General features: G+C 38.1%; 1 protein-coding gene and 1 non-coding gene across 2 annotated transcripts; both read left to right on the top strand.

Annotated features, from left to right (window-relative positions):
* The first annotated feature begins 2,822 nt into the window (after window positions 1-2,822).
* LOC143891591 (14-3-3-like protein D) lies at window positions 2,823-13,695 on the top strand. Its single transcript, XM_077396093.1, has 7 exons — window positions 2,823-2,999; window positions 3,416-3,722; window positions 4,287-4,374; window positions 9,189-9,298; window positions 9,399-9,547; window positions 13,282-13,343; window positions 13,425-13,695. Exons 1-7 carry the CDS (start codon window positions 2,930-2,932, stop codon window positions 13,425-13,427), a joined length of 789 nt encoding a protein of 262 aa, XP_077252208.1. The 5' UTR covers window positions 2,823-2,929; the 3' UTR covers window positions 13,428-13,695.
* A 1,033-nt stretch (window positions 13,696-14,728) lies between these two features.
* TRNAE-CUC (transfer RNA glutamic acid (anticodon CUC)) lies at window positions 14,729-14,801 on the top strand. Its single transcript has one exon. It is a non-coding gene; the product is annotated as a tRNA-Glu (tRNA).
* Window positions 14,802-17,198: the final 2,397 nt, after the last annotated feature.

The following is a 17,198-nucleotide window of genomic DNA, read 5'->3' as shown; positions in this document are numbered from 1 at the left end:
AAATATAAGTAGATAAAGTTCAAGTGGGGTCTACTTGTTCAATAATCTAAACCATTAATCTACTGGGCCTCGTTATGGATGGGCCATGCATCAAAATTGACTCTCATTACACGATTCTAACCCTCCAATTTGTTATTTGTGGCTGTGATTATTTATTTTTATTTGTTTTTGTTTTTTATCGTCTATTTAACCAGAACAATTTAGATGGAGGGTTAGAATAGTATGAAGGGAGTGAATTTTAATGCATGACCCATCCATAGTAAGGTTTTAACATATAAAGGGCCGTTTGGATATGCAGATTTTAGAATCCATGTTTTAGTTTGAAAACAATGTAAATGAGGGTCATGATCAAGATGCCGGTATGCTGTCCTGGCAGCGTTTCTTGGATTTTAAGTAAGAAAACCAGGTTTTAGAAATCTCTCACGCATCCTGCGATTTCTAAAACCTGGAAACATGGGACGATCGCCAGCTCTCTTGCAGTCAGAAAGAAGGGCTAGAATCAGAAAACGACGGCCGCTCTCTTTCTTCTCGGCGAGAAGTAAAAAACGAGACCAGCCGTCGTTTTTTGACTCGTTTTTTACTTCTCGCCCTTCTTTCCTACAGCAAGAGAGTAGCAGATCCTCCCATATTTTCAAGTTTTAGAAATCTCAGGATGTTGGAGAGATTTTTAAAACCTGAATTTCTAACTTAAAATCCAAGAAATGCTGTCAGGACAGCATACAGCTGCGTGATCGTGAACCCTCTTTTGCACTGTTTTCAAACTAAAAACCTGGATTCTAAAATCCGCGTGTCCAAACGGCCCCTAAGTGATTTGGGCCATTGAACGAGTGATAAGACTTTCTATGGTATTTTGTTGGAAAAGTTTTAACCGAAATAAATTTTTACCTGAAAAAAAGGGGGTTATGGTCATTGTGATGAAACTTGCAAAAATAATCTTCCAAGGAAGAAAAAATTCAAGAATTTTTTTTTACGACCACCGAACATGCAAACTTTTTTCCCTCTGAAACCGCAAAATTCCAAGCCGTCTTGGGGAGTTAGAAGTATAATGAAAGCCAGAGAAGAGGCAAAAAAATATATCTGCTGCAAGGTGGGTGAAGAATATGAGATTGACTTGTAGCATCAGCCATGGGATCCAGAGGCTATACTAGCCTCCAAGTTTTCAAGGCAATGCACAGATTATTCCCTTGCTAGTTTGCAATCTCTGAATCAAGTATTCTCAAAGGGAAGCTGGAACCCAATTATCAACAAAAGCACCTTAATTGAGGAAAAAGTTTTCCTCCTCAAGGGGATTTTCAATGTGGAAAATGAGAACACTCCCATCTGGATGCCTACAGCAAATGGAGAATTCACCACAAATTCTGCTTGGAATCTACTCCGAACTCATAACCTGAAAGGAGATTGGGGAAGCACCGTTTGGTTTAAAGGCCACATCCCCCGTCAAGCTCTCACAATGTGGAAGGCAATGTAGACCAAGCTCCCTACTTTAGACCATCAATACATTGCCCGCTCTGTAAATGACAGAAGTTGTGTGCTATGCAAATCAGCCACAGTTTCAATTAACCACCAGTTCTTCAAATGTGGTTTCTCATCTTGGCTTTGGAGGTCAGTGCTATGGCGTGCTGGAATTAGGAAGTGAAGATAGTCTCCAAGAAGAGGAAAGGAATCTATGAGGAAACTTTAGAGGCAATGGATAGAGAGCTCTCGCTGTTCACTTGGGATTCCAATCCCCCATATACCATATATGGAGGGAGAGAAATTCCAGGATTTTCAAAAACATAAAGACCAATAAAACTGCCATTCTAAATGACATCAAAATCATGGTCAATGTTTCTAACAGCAAGGATAACCCATGTCTATCGAATTCAAAAGCAGCAAACCTCTTTGGTTATAGGTTCCAACCGTTTGAGTCAACTACAAAATTCTGTTCATGGGAAAAACCTGCCAGGGGAGAAGTCAAGATAAACACAGACGCCTCTTTAGATGAGGAGGGGGCTGGTGTTGGTGGCATTCTCCAGAATGAGGGGGGCAGGGTGATTCAAATGTTCTCCATGGAAACTCCAAAAAACAAGATCTTTATCTTGGAGATGCAGGCCATTTAGACTGCACTGAATTCTGCAATATCAAACAAAACCGACATCATCTGGATAGAGTCGGATTCCTCTACAGCAGTAAATATCACTCAGGAGAAATGTAAAGCATCGTGAAAATGCATTAATCTATTCAGTGACATTAAAAAGAAGCTGTCAAGTTTCAAGGCTTGGAAAATCTCTCACATTTGGAGAGAAGCAAACTCGGCTGCGGATTTCTTATAAAAAAAGCTCTGTCCTCTGAAAGGTGAAAATATTCAGGCCTCTTTAACCCCTCCAGATCTTCTCTCCATTCTTCAAAATGACAGGGATGGCATGGTCTACCCCGATTGTAATATGTCTTTGAGCATTCCCCTCTCCTCTTTGCTCTTCTATCTTTTGATCTGCCTGTTTAGCCCCCCCCCCCCCCCCCCCTATGCATTATGATTCCATATTTTATCAATATATGTGGTTGGGGTCCTCCCTAACCCTGCTTATCCACTCCTCGTTATCCATAAAAAAAAAAAAAAAAAAAAAAAAAAAACAGCAATTTCTATTGGTTCAGCTATGTCTGGCGTTACGGGCAACATGTTCGTATATTCCTATGTTAGGCAGCTTAGGCTACAATAGATAGGGCCCACACATGTGCTCTGATGGCACTATATTCCTACGTGTCAGGCTAGATTGGGCCCACACATGTGCACCGATGGCATTCATTGTCTCCCTAACCTCGCCTATAAATAACCACAGCCAGCCAAAAGCTTTCTGTGCATTTCATTTTCAGTCTCCTCTGAACAAAGGAATCGATCGCAGTACAGTTAGGAAAAAGGGTTCGTTCAAAGCCCTAATAGCAGATCTCGTTCATGGCTTCCTCAAAAAGAGACAACTTTGTCTACATCGCGAAGCTTGCCGAGCAGGCCGAGCGTTACGATGGTATGGATCCTTACCGATCTCAAATTTTAGGGTTTTTCCGTTTCTTATTCATGTTAGGGTTTGACAGTATGCAAGTTTCTTCCTTTTCTTAGGGGCCGTTTGGATAGATTTTATAATCCAAGCTTGTCATGCTAAAACCTAGGTTTTATAAGCTAAAACCTGGATTTTAAATGTGTAGAGGTGTTTTACCACTCAATCTTGTAAAATCCAGATTTTAAATGTTAAAACCTTAATTTAAATGTGTAGATAAGGTGTTTTACCACTCAATCTTGTAAAATCCAGGTTTTAGCTTATAAAATCCAGGATTTTACAATCCAGATTATAAAATCCATGTATCCAAATGGCTCTTTAGGGTTTTCCCTCTCGTATTCGTGTTAGGGTTTGACAATCTGCAAGTTTCTTCTTTTCTGTTGCAGAAATGGTAGATTCGATGAAGAATGTCGCAAAATTAGATGTAGAATTGACCGTAGAAGAGAGGAATCTACTCTCTGTAGGATACAAAAACGTGATCGGGGCTCGGAGAGCCGCGTGGCGGATCCTTTCATCCATTGAGCAAAAGGAGGAGGCGAAGGGGAATGAGCAGAATGCGAAGCGAATCAAGGAGTATCGGCATAAGGTCGAATTGGAGCTCTCTGGCATTTGTAATGATATTATGACCGTGATCGATGAACATCTCATTCCTTCGTCTTCTGCTGGAGAATCTGCAGTATTTTATTACAAGATGTGAGTGATCTCTTTGCTTATGATGATCTTGTGTCTAGGTATTTTGATTATGTGCAACCCTAGGCTCTGTTTCGCTGCAGATAGTTACCTTTTAGATTAGTGGTATAAGTACTCAATAGGGAGGAGACAAACATTTGATTTACCTATACTTTACCTCGTAGAATAGTGATAAGCAGTGTTTGCTTCCCTACTTCGTAGGGTAGTGGGAGGGAGTGTCATTACTCATTACCAATACAGAAAGAGAAGTGATAGAGAGGGAAAGAGAGAAATTTGTTTTAAAAAAAGCAGAATTCTCCAAGCCAAATTCCACCTTAGTTTGAGAAATTTGGCTTGGAAGGTATAAGGATGGGGGACATGGATGCCACGTCACCAAACATGCAATAATTACCTATGAAACTTGTCTAGTAGTATCCAAGTATTTCAATGCTACATTGGCAACCAAACAAGAGAGTTTGCTGACGTGGCACCCAATTGCAAAGCAAAACCCCTGAAATTATCCTAGCATTTGTGCATCCAGACGCACCCCTAGTGTTTTTAGGGTTTGTAGACTTCCGTTGGTTGCAGGAAAGGGGATTATTACCGCTATCTGGCAGAGTTTAAATCTGGTAGCGAGAGGAAAGAGGCAGCCGATCAGTCGCTTAAAGCGTATCAGGTATGCGCTTATTTTTCTCTCTTCTTTCGAATGTATTCCAAAGTTTAGCTTTTCTTCCCGACTTGCAGTAGATTTTGATATTAGATCAATGCTGTATTTTGCAGTTGCTTGATCATGGTGGTTCAATGACGATAATTACTTTGGATCTCAGTGCTATAGCTATTTTCTTTCGGTCATTCTACTTTTTTTTGTATAATCAGTGTCTATAATTTTGTGCTCTTTGATGGAAGACAGCGCGGTTTACATGTGATTGAAAATTAATGCTTGTTAAGTAGTAATCTATAGTGATGTATTTGACTTTCTGCCTTTTTATGATTCATAACCATCTTGCTTGGCTGTGTTTGTGATTTCTCTACTCAAAGAACTACTGTTATTAGAAGTTTAGAACCATGATTCCTTTATCAGAACATGCATTATCATCCATCTGTCTCTGTGTTTAATTTTCCAGCTACGGTTCAGTTATTTGGAATTGTTTGTCTTCTTTGCATCTTTGTTTTGGCTCTCTATGATTCTTTTACTTTTATACTTTGCAATTATTGCCATATATGCATTAAAAATTTTCTTTTTAAGCAAGACAGCATCTACACTTGGCTTCCGAGCAACTTTATTTTTGAGATACAACTGTTTTCCTCATGTTATTGAGATTCTTTAGACTGGAATCCTTTATTTTCTTTATCTTTTTTCCTTTTGTCTTTTTTCCTGGTATGACTACATTCTCTATTCTTCTTCAAATAAAAAAGAAGAGAAAAGATTGTATCTATTGTTCATGTTGAGAAAATCTACGGGGCAAATCCGATCCGATCGTGGACAAATAAATGGAAAAGTAAAAATAAATGATGATCACCGAGATTTTACATGATTCGGCCAAGCCTACATCCACAAGAACACGATCTTCCACTATGTGGAAAACAATATACAAGGATTACAATGGATTAACCTAAACCCTCAAATCCACAACCCTTTCCAAGACCGTACAAGAGAGTAACCCGAGAAAAATCCCCCAAGAGGAACCCAAGAAAACGAAGGAGAAATAAACCTGAGAAGAAGCCAACTTCTCGGCCGTTCTCTCTCTCCTTCACTTTCCCTTCTTTCTTCCTCTCTCCTTCACTTTCCCTTCTTTCTTCCTCTCTCCTTCTCTCTTTCTCACGTTATCACAAACTCATGAGAGAAACAATTTTTTTTTTATAACATAGGTTTCCGAACCTACAAAGAAACTTTCTATTTGCCTTCTTGCCTTTTGCCTTCCCACCCAAGCAACTGCGGGAAACAAGGCAACTTTGTCAACAATCTACACCTTGGCCTATTTCCCAGCCACCTGAAGATTTTCCGTTGATGTTGCCACCGGTCCGCTGTCGCCACAAACCACCATTAGCCTTTAGAAGTACCACCTCATCCTTTTATCCATGGAGATTCGCTAAATTCTTTGATGAGACTATTGATCGGGTGGGGGAAACAGCCTATCATTCTCTTATGTAAAAAGATCGGTAAATAGCGTCACCGATAGGTTAGCTAGGCAGGGCGTATCTAGAGAGGTCTTGGGTTGTTTGATTTTCTACCTCCTTGACATCTTTGCCTCCCTCCAAGGGGGGGGGGGACTTTCTTTTATCTTGTGTTTTTCTTTCATTTGCCGTTCGTACTGACCATCTCAGTCTCCTCTTTTTCTTAATAAAATCTTCTACCATTCCCAAAAAAAATGTGTGAGCTAAGACATTTGGATTTTCAGCATAGTTCCATATGTAGGGACCATATCGAACAACCCAATTATCCATTAAAAATCAATCTGATGTTGTTGGTAATGGAATATATATATATATATATATATATATATATATATATATATATATATATATCATTTTGGTTTTCCGTTGCATTGTTGATTAAAATTATGATAAACCTATGAATCACTAGTTGATGGGTAGCTCTTGATTTCAAATATTCAGGATATAATTCAAATCTTGAATAAATATAAGGAATAAATTATTGCATAAAATTCACAACAACTAACCTTTAGGAAAATAAAGATCCCAAAAACCCCAACAGAAAAACTGCAGAAAAACCTGCTCATAATATCTTATCTTTTATTGTTCCAGAAGTCATAACAAATACTGCCTCAAAGGTTCCAGCTACATATGCCTTTCAAAAAAAAATAAAAAATGCTACAGTTACATATTACTCCCCTCTTAATAATTGTCCCACTGGAGTTATAATCAGAGTGCACTTCTATTAAAAAAGAAAAAAGAAACTCAAAACACTTACTAAACTGAGAACTTTTTTTTAAAACACTATCAATCCTAACACTTAATTCTTCTAACTATTAACTTTAAAGAAAAATTAATCAACTTCAATCATTCCTTCTAACCCTGTGGCATAATGGAGTGGGTCCCATTTTCATCCCAATAGTCTACTAGAGAAGTGGTCCCCAGCTACGTTCAAACCAGAGTGCAATTTTAGGTAATAAAATAGGGTCACAAACACTCCTATCCTTTCATATTTGGTTAGGGCTTTCCATTTCGTTCCTTGAAAACTATTTTGATTGTTTGGTTTAGCAGATGTGAAATGGGGAACTTTTTTCAAGAAAAAGTTGTTTTCTCGTTTGGGTGCTTGTCACATGGAAAATGAAAATGAATACTTCATTTATATTCAATGATATACTATGGTCCATGTTACATGGATTCTTCTAAATGGGGAAGAATCCGTGTCGGGCAAGTCTCGGATTCCAATACTTCAGGATTCTCTGAGCCACTTCGAGATCTCTTTTATCTATTTTTCCTGCATATCACTGCCACAAATTTACAATTACCTCATGTTTTGAGTTTACCCATCCTACTAGTAAGTTTCGTAAATAGAAATAAAATATTATGTCTACTTAACTGATTAAATTTTTCAATATATTTCTTGGGTCATAACCATATTATTATGTAAGAAAACAAAATTTGAAAATTGATTACAATATTTTGGCAAATCCACAAGTCATTCTTTTGAGGTTTGCCGAGTCCGACACTCGATACTCATGTTGGATTCTGACACTCATATTTGTACTGATGCAGCATAGACTATGGTTAATGGGGCCCAAATATATGTGATCGAGTTACATATTAGTGGGGCATATATAGAGGGCCTACTGACAATAAAGAATAATGAACCCTACATGTATAGTAATCAGTATATAATAAGTGATCTACTAGTGGGGCTACATTAGAGAGCCAACATAAAAAAAACCAATGGGTCCCACATATAAAGTAATGAGTTGTATACTAGTAGGGCCTACATAGAGGGCCTAATGGCTAACAATGGACCCCACATCTATGCTAATCAATCATCAAGCAGCAAGCCTAAGATATAGGCTCGTTACCCAAAAACTAGTGAGACTCACATGTATATAGTAATTAGTTAGATACTGGTGGGGCCTACAGAGGGTTCTAATGCAAAAATAATAATGGCCCCCCATGTCGACTAATCACTAATCTATTCTGTGGGCTAAGATGGACGGCCCAATGGCCAAAAATCAATGAGGGTCATATATAGTAATAAGTCACATACTAGTTGTGCCCACATAGAGGTTATAACGGTAAAAAATAATGGAGCCCAAATTATACTAACAACTATTCAATGATCTACTATTGGGACCCACATACATAGTAATGACTAATCATTGAAGGGGATTCTGTAGGAATTCCCTTCACTAGGATGTAATTCTTTCTTTGTTTTTGGAATATATCTAGTAGGGGTCTGCCTAACCCCAGCTTACCCATCAATAAAAAAAAAGAGTTACATACTTGCAGGGCCCGGACCCATATGGAGGTCGTAATGGTAGAAAAATAATTGATTCCACATAGAATGTAACGGGTTATATGTTAATTACCAAAAACCAATGGGCCCCACATGCAAATGTTGTCCGATATTTCTTTCTAGATGGAAAGGAAATTTGCATTCTATATTTTAAGATGGAAAACTTTAAGATAAAAAATGGGTGTTTTCCTTTCTACACCGACAGGCATTTCCACCTTGGAAAGCCTTGCGCAACAAAACAATGGAAAGTGGTGAAATTTGGAAAAGATTTTCCTTTCCATGAGTTTCCACTACTTTCCTGCCAGGCAAACAGGCCCTTTGAGTGCTCTAGCTTTTGATCATGCTGCTCCACTTCATTCTCAATCTTAATGTGAGGTTGTACTACATAAATTATGCACTTGGAAAAAAAAGACAGCACAATGCACTTATAATGGTTAAATCACAGGTTACCGAGCTGGTATTGTAGCATTATTTTCTAATGGTTAAATTGGAGTTGCATCTGTTCATTAAGATAAGTTGTGCAATTGAAGAGTGATGGTTTGCCTTCTTGTAGCTATTAATTGTTAATCCGCATGGGAATGCTGCTATTCTTAAGATAAGATGTGGTACCATTTAATAGTGTTTTACTGGTTCCATTAAATGTACTATTAATGAAATTAGGGACCTAGTCCCGTATCATTCGCCCTAATATCACCCACATGTAGAGATCTGCTAATGTTCTGGCGGATGGTCTCGCGAAGGACGGAGCCCACCAGGATTCCACCCATATTACTTTTGATGCGTCAGCGCTTGGGATGGTTTCGGGTGCACTTTAGTTCTGAGAGACCCGTGCAATGCCGGTCTCTTCCATGTTTTAAATCAGTTGTTGTACTTGGGGACATCTTGTCCCCTGCTGTTATTACTTCTGATTTGATGAATAAAATGTTACTGTTCAAGAAAAAAGAAAAGAAATAATAATACAATCTTGATTTGCATGCCATATTACTAGCTTTGAATATCTCTTTTTTTCTGTAATTTGTCCACAGGCGGCGTCCAGCTCAGCTGAGGCAGATTTATCTCCTACACATCCAATCCGATTGGGATTGGCATTGAATTTCTCAGTCTTCTATTATGAGATTATGAACTCACCTGAAAGGTATGCATGGCTTGAGAAGTATGTTTTATTCCGACTTCTGAATGATGTGATCATGTTTATTTTGTGAGAGCCGATGCCATCTGAACTATATTTTCTTCAGGGCTTGCCACCTGGCGAAGCAAGCTTTTGATGAAGCCATTTCTGAGCTTGACACACTGAGTGAAGAATCTTACAAAGATAGCACTTTGATCATGCAACTTTTGAGGGATAACCTCACTCTGTGGACTTCTGACATTCCGGAGGATGGAGGTAATACTTGAATCATAGCAAAGGTTACTTGCGTTATGTTGATCTTTATATGTTGAGGACTTTCGTTCTCTTTACTTAATTATCATGCTACCTGGTCGTGTGTTGGGCCATTACCAATACCATCTGGAGTTTTGCTACAGAATTTCATCCCCACGAAGTAAAAAATTTACCTATTTGGCTCAATCTCCTATATTTGCAATTGAATGGTTGAAAATGTTCGCCTTTGTGTAGATTGATGAATGAAATAAATGCAGGAAATGATTTCCTCATCATATATAACACATGCCTGTCTCCCATTTTCCATTATCCCTTCAGTTTGTCCCTATTGTAAAAAAAAGGTACAAGCAAATCAAATAAGGCAAACTGACTTGGTGGTAAATGCCCACTATTGTTGTTCAATGTGTATACCGGGAATGCTATGGATGTGCCAACATAAGTGGCACATGATAAACATTGGGGAAATAGAGCTTCTAATGGATGGGCCAATCATGTGTAACTGACAGTCCAAAATCCCCTCTGGTTGGACAATGGTAACAGTCCTTTTCTTGATCATCATAGTGTTAAATGTGAATGTTGGGCCTTTTCTCCATTTTTAGGCCATTGATTGAACAGCTATAGGTGTTTGAACAATTGGATTTTGGGACAATAAATGATCCATGGTGGACTCATGCATGGATGGGGTCCTACCTAATCTCAAATGTGCCATGAGTCTCAAACCACTAAAACTGAAATACAATTATGTAAGAGAAAAAATGGAGAAACAGAATTGGACCCATTTTGCTCTGTTTGATTCATTAAAAGAAATTGATAAATGACCATTTTATGATCTAAGGGGATATGTAGTCTGATTTTAACCCTTCTCTATCACAGTTGTGGCAGGCATAGTTTGTGGGTTAGAGCAGTCTTTTTCCTATCACATACTGACCATGTCTACCTTATAGCACGACCGATGTTCATGATTAGAGTTCTATAAAATCAGGTTTAGTTCTCTGTATAAATCATATCGTGTAGTTGTAGGCTTGCTAATTGGACAAGTGAGACTGACTTGATGAATCCTGTTGTGATTTGGTTATGATTCCATTTCAGGCTCTGGTAGCAGTCTACTTTCAAGTGACCCCACTGGTCTGCAGGCTACTGTGTATTGGTGTTCTTTCTACAATATATTATTTCTTAAATGTTATGGCGTTTCTGCATTTTTTAATGATTAAGTTCTGCTGAATTTGAGGCCCAAGGGCATGGTTGTGGCCACCACACCTAATCATGGTTTAAATTTTGGCCAGAACTGAGTCATTTCAGCCAAAATGAACTTGGTATTGGCCTAACCTGAGACTGAAACCCTGAAACTGAGTTTAAAATACTTACTAGTGGTAAGGCTATGGGTATGAAACTGCCTCAACAGATGACTCAGTCCACACGATTCATTCAGTTGGTTTGGCCATACAATGTGTACTATTTTTATTGGATGAGCTTCTGTGGCTGGTGATTCTATTGGCAATTGTTTCTCGAGATATGAATGGCCCATCCACGGTTCCAACTCAGTGAGTTCGTGAGTTGGATTATATAAAATAAACGGAAAAGAAAGGGATCAAACCTGGTGAAGACAGACTGAAGGAGGTGATAAAATTTTCAAAAAAACATTAAAGTGAGTTTTTGGACAGATATTTTTGTTCTTCATCCCTTGAATTGTTGTTCATCTAATATGTGCTGGATCTGCTAATCTGTTTAGAAAGAAAATATGTATGTATTCATATGGGGATTCTGAATAGTAGACTACTCAATACAAAACAAATTCAACATTTGGAGTATAAAGTTCTAATTCACAATGCTACGCTTAGTAGTCAAATTTCAAACTCCGTATCATTTAAGTAGGATTGCTGATGGGTAAGACTCATTACAACTGTTTATCTTACAAAGATCTCACTTTGCTGCTGCAACTACCGTCTGATTGTATCACATGTAAAGTACTGATCTAACCAGTTTGTCATTGGTGTTTATTTATCATGGTTGTCATCTCTCTAAGGAAGATATTATATGCAATTGCATTTTAAGTATATAGGGGCATAATTAACCAGCTTTACTGCCACCGTCATCAATTGTTATCACTGCTATTCTCACTGCCACCAGTCTTGTTTTCTTAAATATTTTGGACTTCTCTGTCTTCTTTGATAATCTTGAGCAATGCTACATTCAGAAGCGAGGTCTGCAGATACACCTCAAACATGTAACCACATTTTTAATTAGAAAACAATTGGGCCTTTTTAGTGGTTTCCAACCCAAAAATACTGGTATTGTGAAAAGTATCTTACTTCTTTTAATAAAAGGTTACAATTCCAAAATAAAAAATGGTATTGTGAAAATGTGTCTGCATGCTTACGTGTGTATGTAGACAGATCGAACTAGAGTTTCATTATCAGCATAGGCTGCATAGCCACCTTCTAAGGATTTTTCTTGCACTATTCAGTAACTGTTCCTTTTTTCCATATTTACATCCTTTTTCCATTTATGATCCTGGTAAGTTTAGTTGTAATGTTTCTCCTCCCTTTTGAGCCTTGTGTTGTCCTCAAATTATGCTTCATGCTTTGCTAACTTTAATGCACTTTCACATCCCCCAACCTCTTGTTCTACTCTCATCCTCAGGTCAGGTCAGTGAGTCTTTCCGATCTCAATGTTTTCTTTGGGCATGCCTTATATCTATTTCCATTTAACTTACTCATGTATTAAAATAAATATATTTGCCACTTAACCTGTTTGTTGTTACATCTAATGCAAGCATTAAACCTAAATGTGACTCATCAAGGCTTGTTGCATTGTACTTGGGGGATGTGAAAGTGAAAAGTTATCTGTATGTTGCTTGTCTATGTCCACTCTTCTACTACGATCACGGAAATGGTCTCAAGATACATAAGCATTGCCTCTTAATTGATGATTTTCCCCAGCATATTGGCAATGAATGACATATTTAGCATAGAAGCAAGCATCATTTTGTGATCCGTTAGTAGTTAGGTTTCTGTCTGGGTTGTGGCACTTTTGATGATGGGCATCTCAATCCACCAGACCTGATCAGCAGTGTTTTGGACCATCTGCTCCACATAGTTTATCCCATGTGTCTCTTTGTTCATCACATCACGGTTCCTTGAATGTCTAGTATATTCTATATCTTGCACAATGTTTGTGTATATAGTATATTCTATATTTTGCACAATATTTGAGTGTACTTTACTATTAATTGTACATACAATACACTCTTCTAATAATAGATTACGGGCATGGGTAAAAGGAAAATATAGGGAATTGAGACTGTCTACATTTTCCCCTATCGACGTTTTTCTTTTATTAGAGTGTAGGTCCACTCCATATGCAGGATGATTTGCTAGCAATAGGATGACTGGTGAAATAAACAATACCATATATGAACTGACACCAAATGGATCAGTTTCGGTTGAGACCAAACTGGTGAAGCAGATAAACCATCTGCAGGTGTTTGCTCATTCTTTATACTAAAATTATAATGATCAGCTACGTCAAAGTCAGATCTTTCCTGATATCTTCTTTTTTCCTAGTTCAATCATTTAATTTTGTGCACTTTCCAGTGTTTGTTGCTGGAAATATTTGTTCCACAATCTGATCTGATCATCTTATGAACAAAATCTAGAGAGGAATGATCCAGCGTAATATCAATTTAACAATGAATCTTTGGTGTAATAGACTTATAATGCCTCTTAATTTGATGACAGCTGAAGATTCTCAGAGGATGGACAGCACCAGTGCAAGAGCTGGTGGAGCCGATGATGCAGAGGTGGGGGTCCATTCTGCAATTATTGATGATTTTGCCATTGATTTTAACAGATCAGAACTCATTTGAAATTTGTTTTTGCAGTGAAGCAGACACTTGGGGGTGTTAAGAGGAAGGATGCTGAATATCCGATGTCTTGTTTTTTAGTAAAAGAATCTCAGATGTCTATCCTTTGATTATTGTTTGGCTTCTATGTGTAGTGCAGTTTTTATTGGATATTTGAGCTTTGGGGGTTGGGGTGGTTGTTAGACTCAAGCTTGGTGTAATAATTTAACCATTTGAAGGGTGTTTTTGGCTGCTCCCTGACGTGACAAATGACGACTTTAATATGTCCATTGGGATGGTAGCACTAGCATTTGTAGTCTCGTCCGCCAAGTTGTGTTTGGTGAGAAATTATATGGTGCCCGACCGTAAAGTAGCGTGAAGGTGGTACTTCAAAAGTACCACCCTTGATATTTGATCCAACAGCAGCCTCTTAAAAAGTGGGCTGCTGTTGGATCAAATATCAAGGGCGGTACCTTTTTTACGGCACTTGACGGTCGGGCATCATATAAAAACTCATGTTTGATAATCCTTTTTAAGTCCAATATTCAGTTTTTTGACTCAAAATCTGAAACGAGCAGGGCCAGAAAAGATGAAAAATGTTGGGTCCGATTCTTGGCTTCAAGGCTGTCAAATTTTTCTTACTCTCAATTACTTTGTTGGCTACATCCGGCAACTGAGAATCCATGTATTTGAAACATTATATAAAATCTGGTTGTAATTTTACTAGATTGGTTACATATCATTAAGAACTATTTTTTTACTCTACATTCCAACCATGAGACTTCAATTGCTTGTTCCTTGATGATCTACCCATAAGTCAATTGAACCGTTGGATCATTCTAAGAGAAATTCCATTGGCTATGGTCCTTCTATTGGGTGTCCCCATAAATTGGCATGTCACTGCAAGGGCCATTTACACCTGTTGGGCAGTAGAGGTGATCTATTATTATGCACTGAATTTTGGTGTATATTCTATACAAGAGAATTCCCTATCCATGTTGGGGGGGAATGCCCTGATTGGACTGTAGAGATGATCTCTTTATACGCTCACTTTCGTTGTATATTCCGTGTACAAGAGAACTCCCTATCCATGATTGGAATCCGTTGATATAAATGTAATTCAAATTCGGGACATCAATCTTTCCTAGTTTTTTCATTGATTTGGGTCCGAGACCTTAGGTCCTGTTTGTTTTAGATTTCGATAACCAATTGTGAGTCTAAAACTGATTATTCGATTTAGAATTAGGGTTGATTTTGAGTCAAATAATCAGTTCTGGGCTGAGAATCGGTTCACAAACTCAAAAATAAGTAGTTAATAATTAGTTTCAATATACTTTCAACATTCCGTTGTAGTCTAGTTGGTTAGGATACTCGGCTCTCACCCGAGAGACCCGGGTTCAAGTCCCGGCAACGGAACTTCTTTTATTTTTTTTAAATACATTAAGAGTAGTAATTTGTAAGATCATATATGTCTTTTATAGGGCATTTTGGAACTATAGACTGCAAGCTTCCAAAAGGACAATTATAATCCACATGTTTTTCTCTCCTTTAAGTTGTAGGCCACAAGTGACTGGCGCCTATATGAAGACTCCCCAAAGATCTATCAACGATTTAGCTGTTATTTGCCTAGGTGGGTTTACAAGGCTTTTACTTTTAAATTTTTGAACAATTTACACTGAATTTTTGGTATTTCTTCAAATATCGGCCGATATTGCAATATTATATCCGATATCGATTTATTTCCCTAGATTTTTATAAAGGGAAATGACCTCAGTACAACCATGTTTTAATAATTTCACAGACGCAGCTTTTTTAAGTGTGCAAATTCAGCTGTCAAAGGTTATTACGGTTCCCCAAAACGCTCTGACAAGCCAATTAAAATAGAAAAGATAAGCTGAGTTAGTGCTATTAATAAAACATGGTTGTGCTGATATCATTTCCCTTTAAAATTACAAAAAAAGAAGAAGGGAAGTGACATATTGGCCCCCTTTCCTTCCCCTGCAACCCCGTTTATGGCTTTATCATATAGATGTTAAACAAACATACCAAATTCCCAACAAACTGCAGACAAACTATCTTTGGGTCTCAATGTCTCATACCTAAACCAACCTCTACTACAGTGTTGCGTCCCTTATCGACAGCTCAAGAAATACTGCAAGTTTCCAAATTACTTAAACCTATTATTCCAAAATTTCCCACCAACTTGCCTTCTTTTGTAACAGGTGAAATTTCTGTATTATTTGTATTTCCTTATTGGCTTGCCTAATAGCCACTTTTTGCACCCCATGTGTGCCACATGGACGTGATCGGGTCCGCTGATCTGACTGGCAACCCCAAGTCGGACAATTTTCTTTTAACCCACCTTGATCGGATAATCGGAACCCTTCGTCGATTAGACTTTAGTAGGTTAAGTCAGGAAAAGCTAAACTATTGATTTTTATAGGTTTTTTTTATCATATTGATTAGATGAACGGTTTTGATTACAACATGTGTCCTCATGTAGGACCCAAAAAACTGATTGTTGAGATTGATCTCAGCCCTCAAGCTCTCAGCCCAATCCATGCATCGGGCGGCCCATCATTTTACCTCGTGTTTTGATGGGGTAGGTCCCACGATCTCCACCCAAGACCATGCATAAGGTGGGGCCCACGATTTTACACCTCATGTTTTGATGGGTGGGGCCCATTATTTTACACCCATGCATACCATGGGCCAAGGATGCTACTATGTGTAGAAATGATCTTCCCACACCCTATCAAAACATATCACTAGGCGTAAAGGGCATTCTTGTCTTTTTATAAATGCATTTTTTTTTTGTCTTTCACAGAAAAGGATATTTTAGTGTTTTTATGAGTCAGAATCAGGCTATTTTGCTCACACATTGATGGCCGCATGACCGGATTTGCAAAATTCACTAAAATGTGATGATTATTTGTAAATTGTTAAACTAAAAGACTGTTTTTGCAAATAAAGCAAAGTAGAAGACTTCTTTTGCAAAATCCCCAAAATTTAATTCAAAAAGTCCAATAAAAAGTTAAAAACTTCATCCATTATCAAACCTGAATCAGAATAGTTGGAGTGAGAATATTAAAAAAAAAAAAAGGTGGGCGGTGCAAGCTATCAAGTGAAACCTATTGCTCATGCTCGTCTCGTATGGGTCAACCAGCAGTAGAAGTACCTCCTGGTCTAGTCAATCTTGCCTCGAATGGGAAACGAACGGCACTCTTTCTTGGACAGTGATTGGCCCTTCAAACCAATCATTCAGATTCGAGATTGGGGCTAGATGCTGTCCTGGCCGCATTTCTAGGAATTTTAGCAAGGAATCCTGGTTTTAGAAATCTCTCTCCCATCCTGAGATTTCTAAAACCCGGAAACATCGGGCAATCTCTTACTCTCGTGTTGTCAAAAAGAAGGGCGAGAGATTTTCTCACATCTACAATTTTGAGAAAATCCAAGATTCTAATATTCGCGTATCCAAATGACCCCTGGCTGTCATATAATTTTGTCAAAGTAAAATTACATACGAACTGATCTAATAGGGGTGGCAACAGGGCAGGGCAGGATGTTCATTCCCCATCCCCCGCTCTGGGGATGGCGGGAAATCCCCATCCCTGCCTTGCGGGGAAAATATAATCTCTGCCCCATCCCGTACACTCCGGGAAATATTCCCCGTCCCATTCCCTCCCCTTCTATAATAACAATTTCTAAATTTGTTTATCTAATCAAACATTTATTAAATAAGAATCCAACGTTCCAAACTAAAATATAACACTTTTAGTGATATTTTCGTAATATTAAAGATACATAGGGATA

The sequence above is a fragment of the Tasmannia lanceolata genome, unplaced genomic scaffold (genome assembly GCF_043159265.1).
Source record: "Tasmannia lanceolata isolate RefF3 unplaced genomic scaffold, GAP_Taslan_0.1 ptg000015l, whole genome shotgun sequence".
Classification (NCBI taxonomy): Eukaryota; Viridiplantae; Streptophyta; class Magnoliopsida; order Canellales; family Winteraceae; genus Tasmannia; species Tasmannia lanceolata.
Note: the sequence above shows the minus strand (reverse complement) of the source record. Positions and strands in the feature narration are given on the sequence as shown.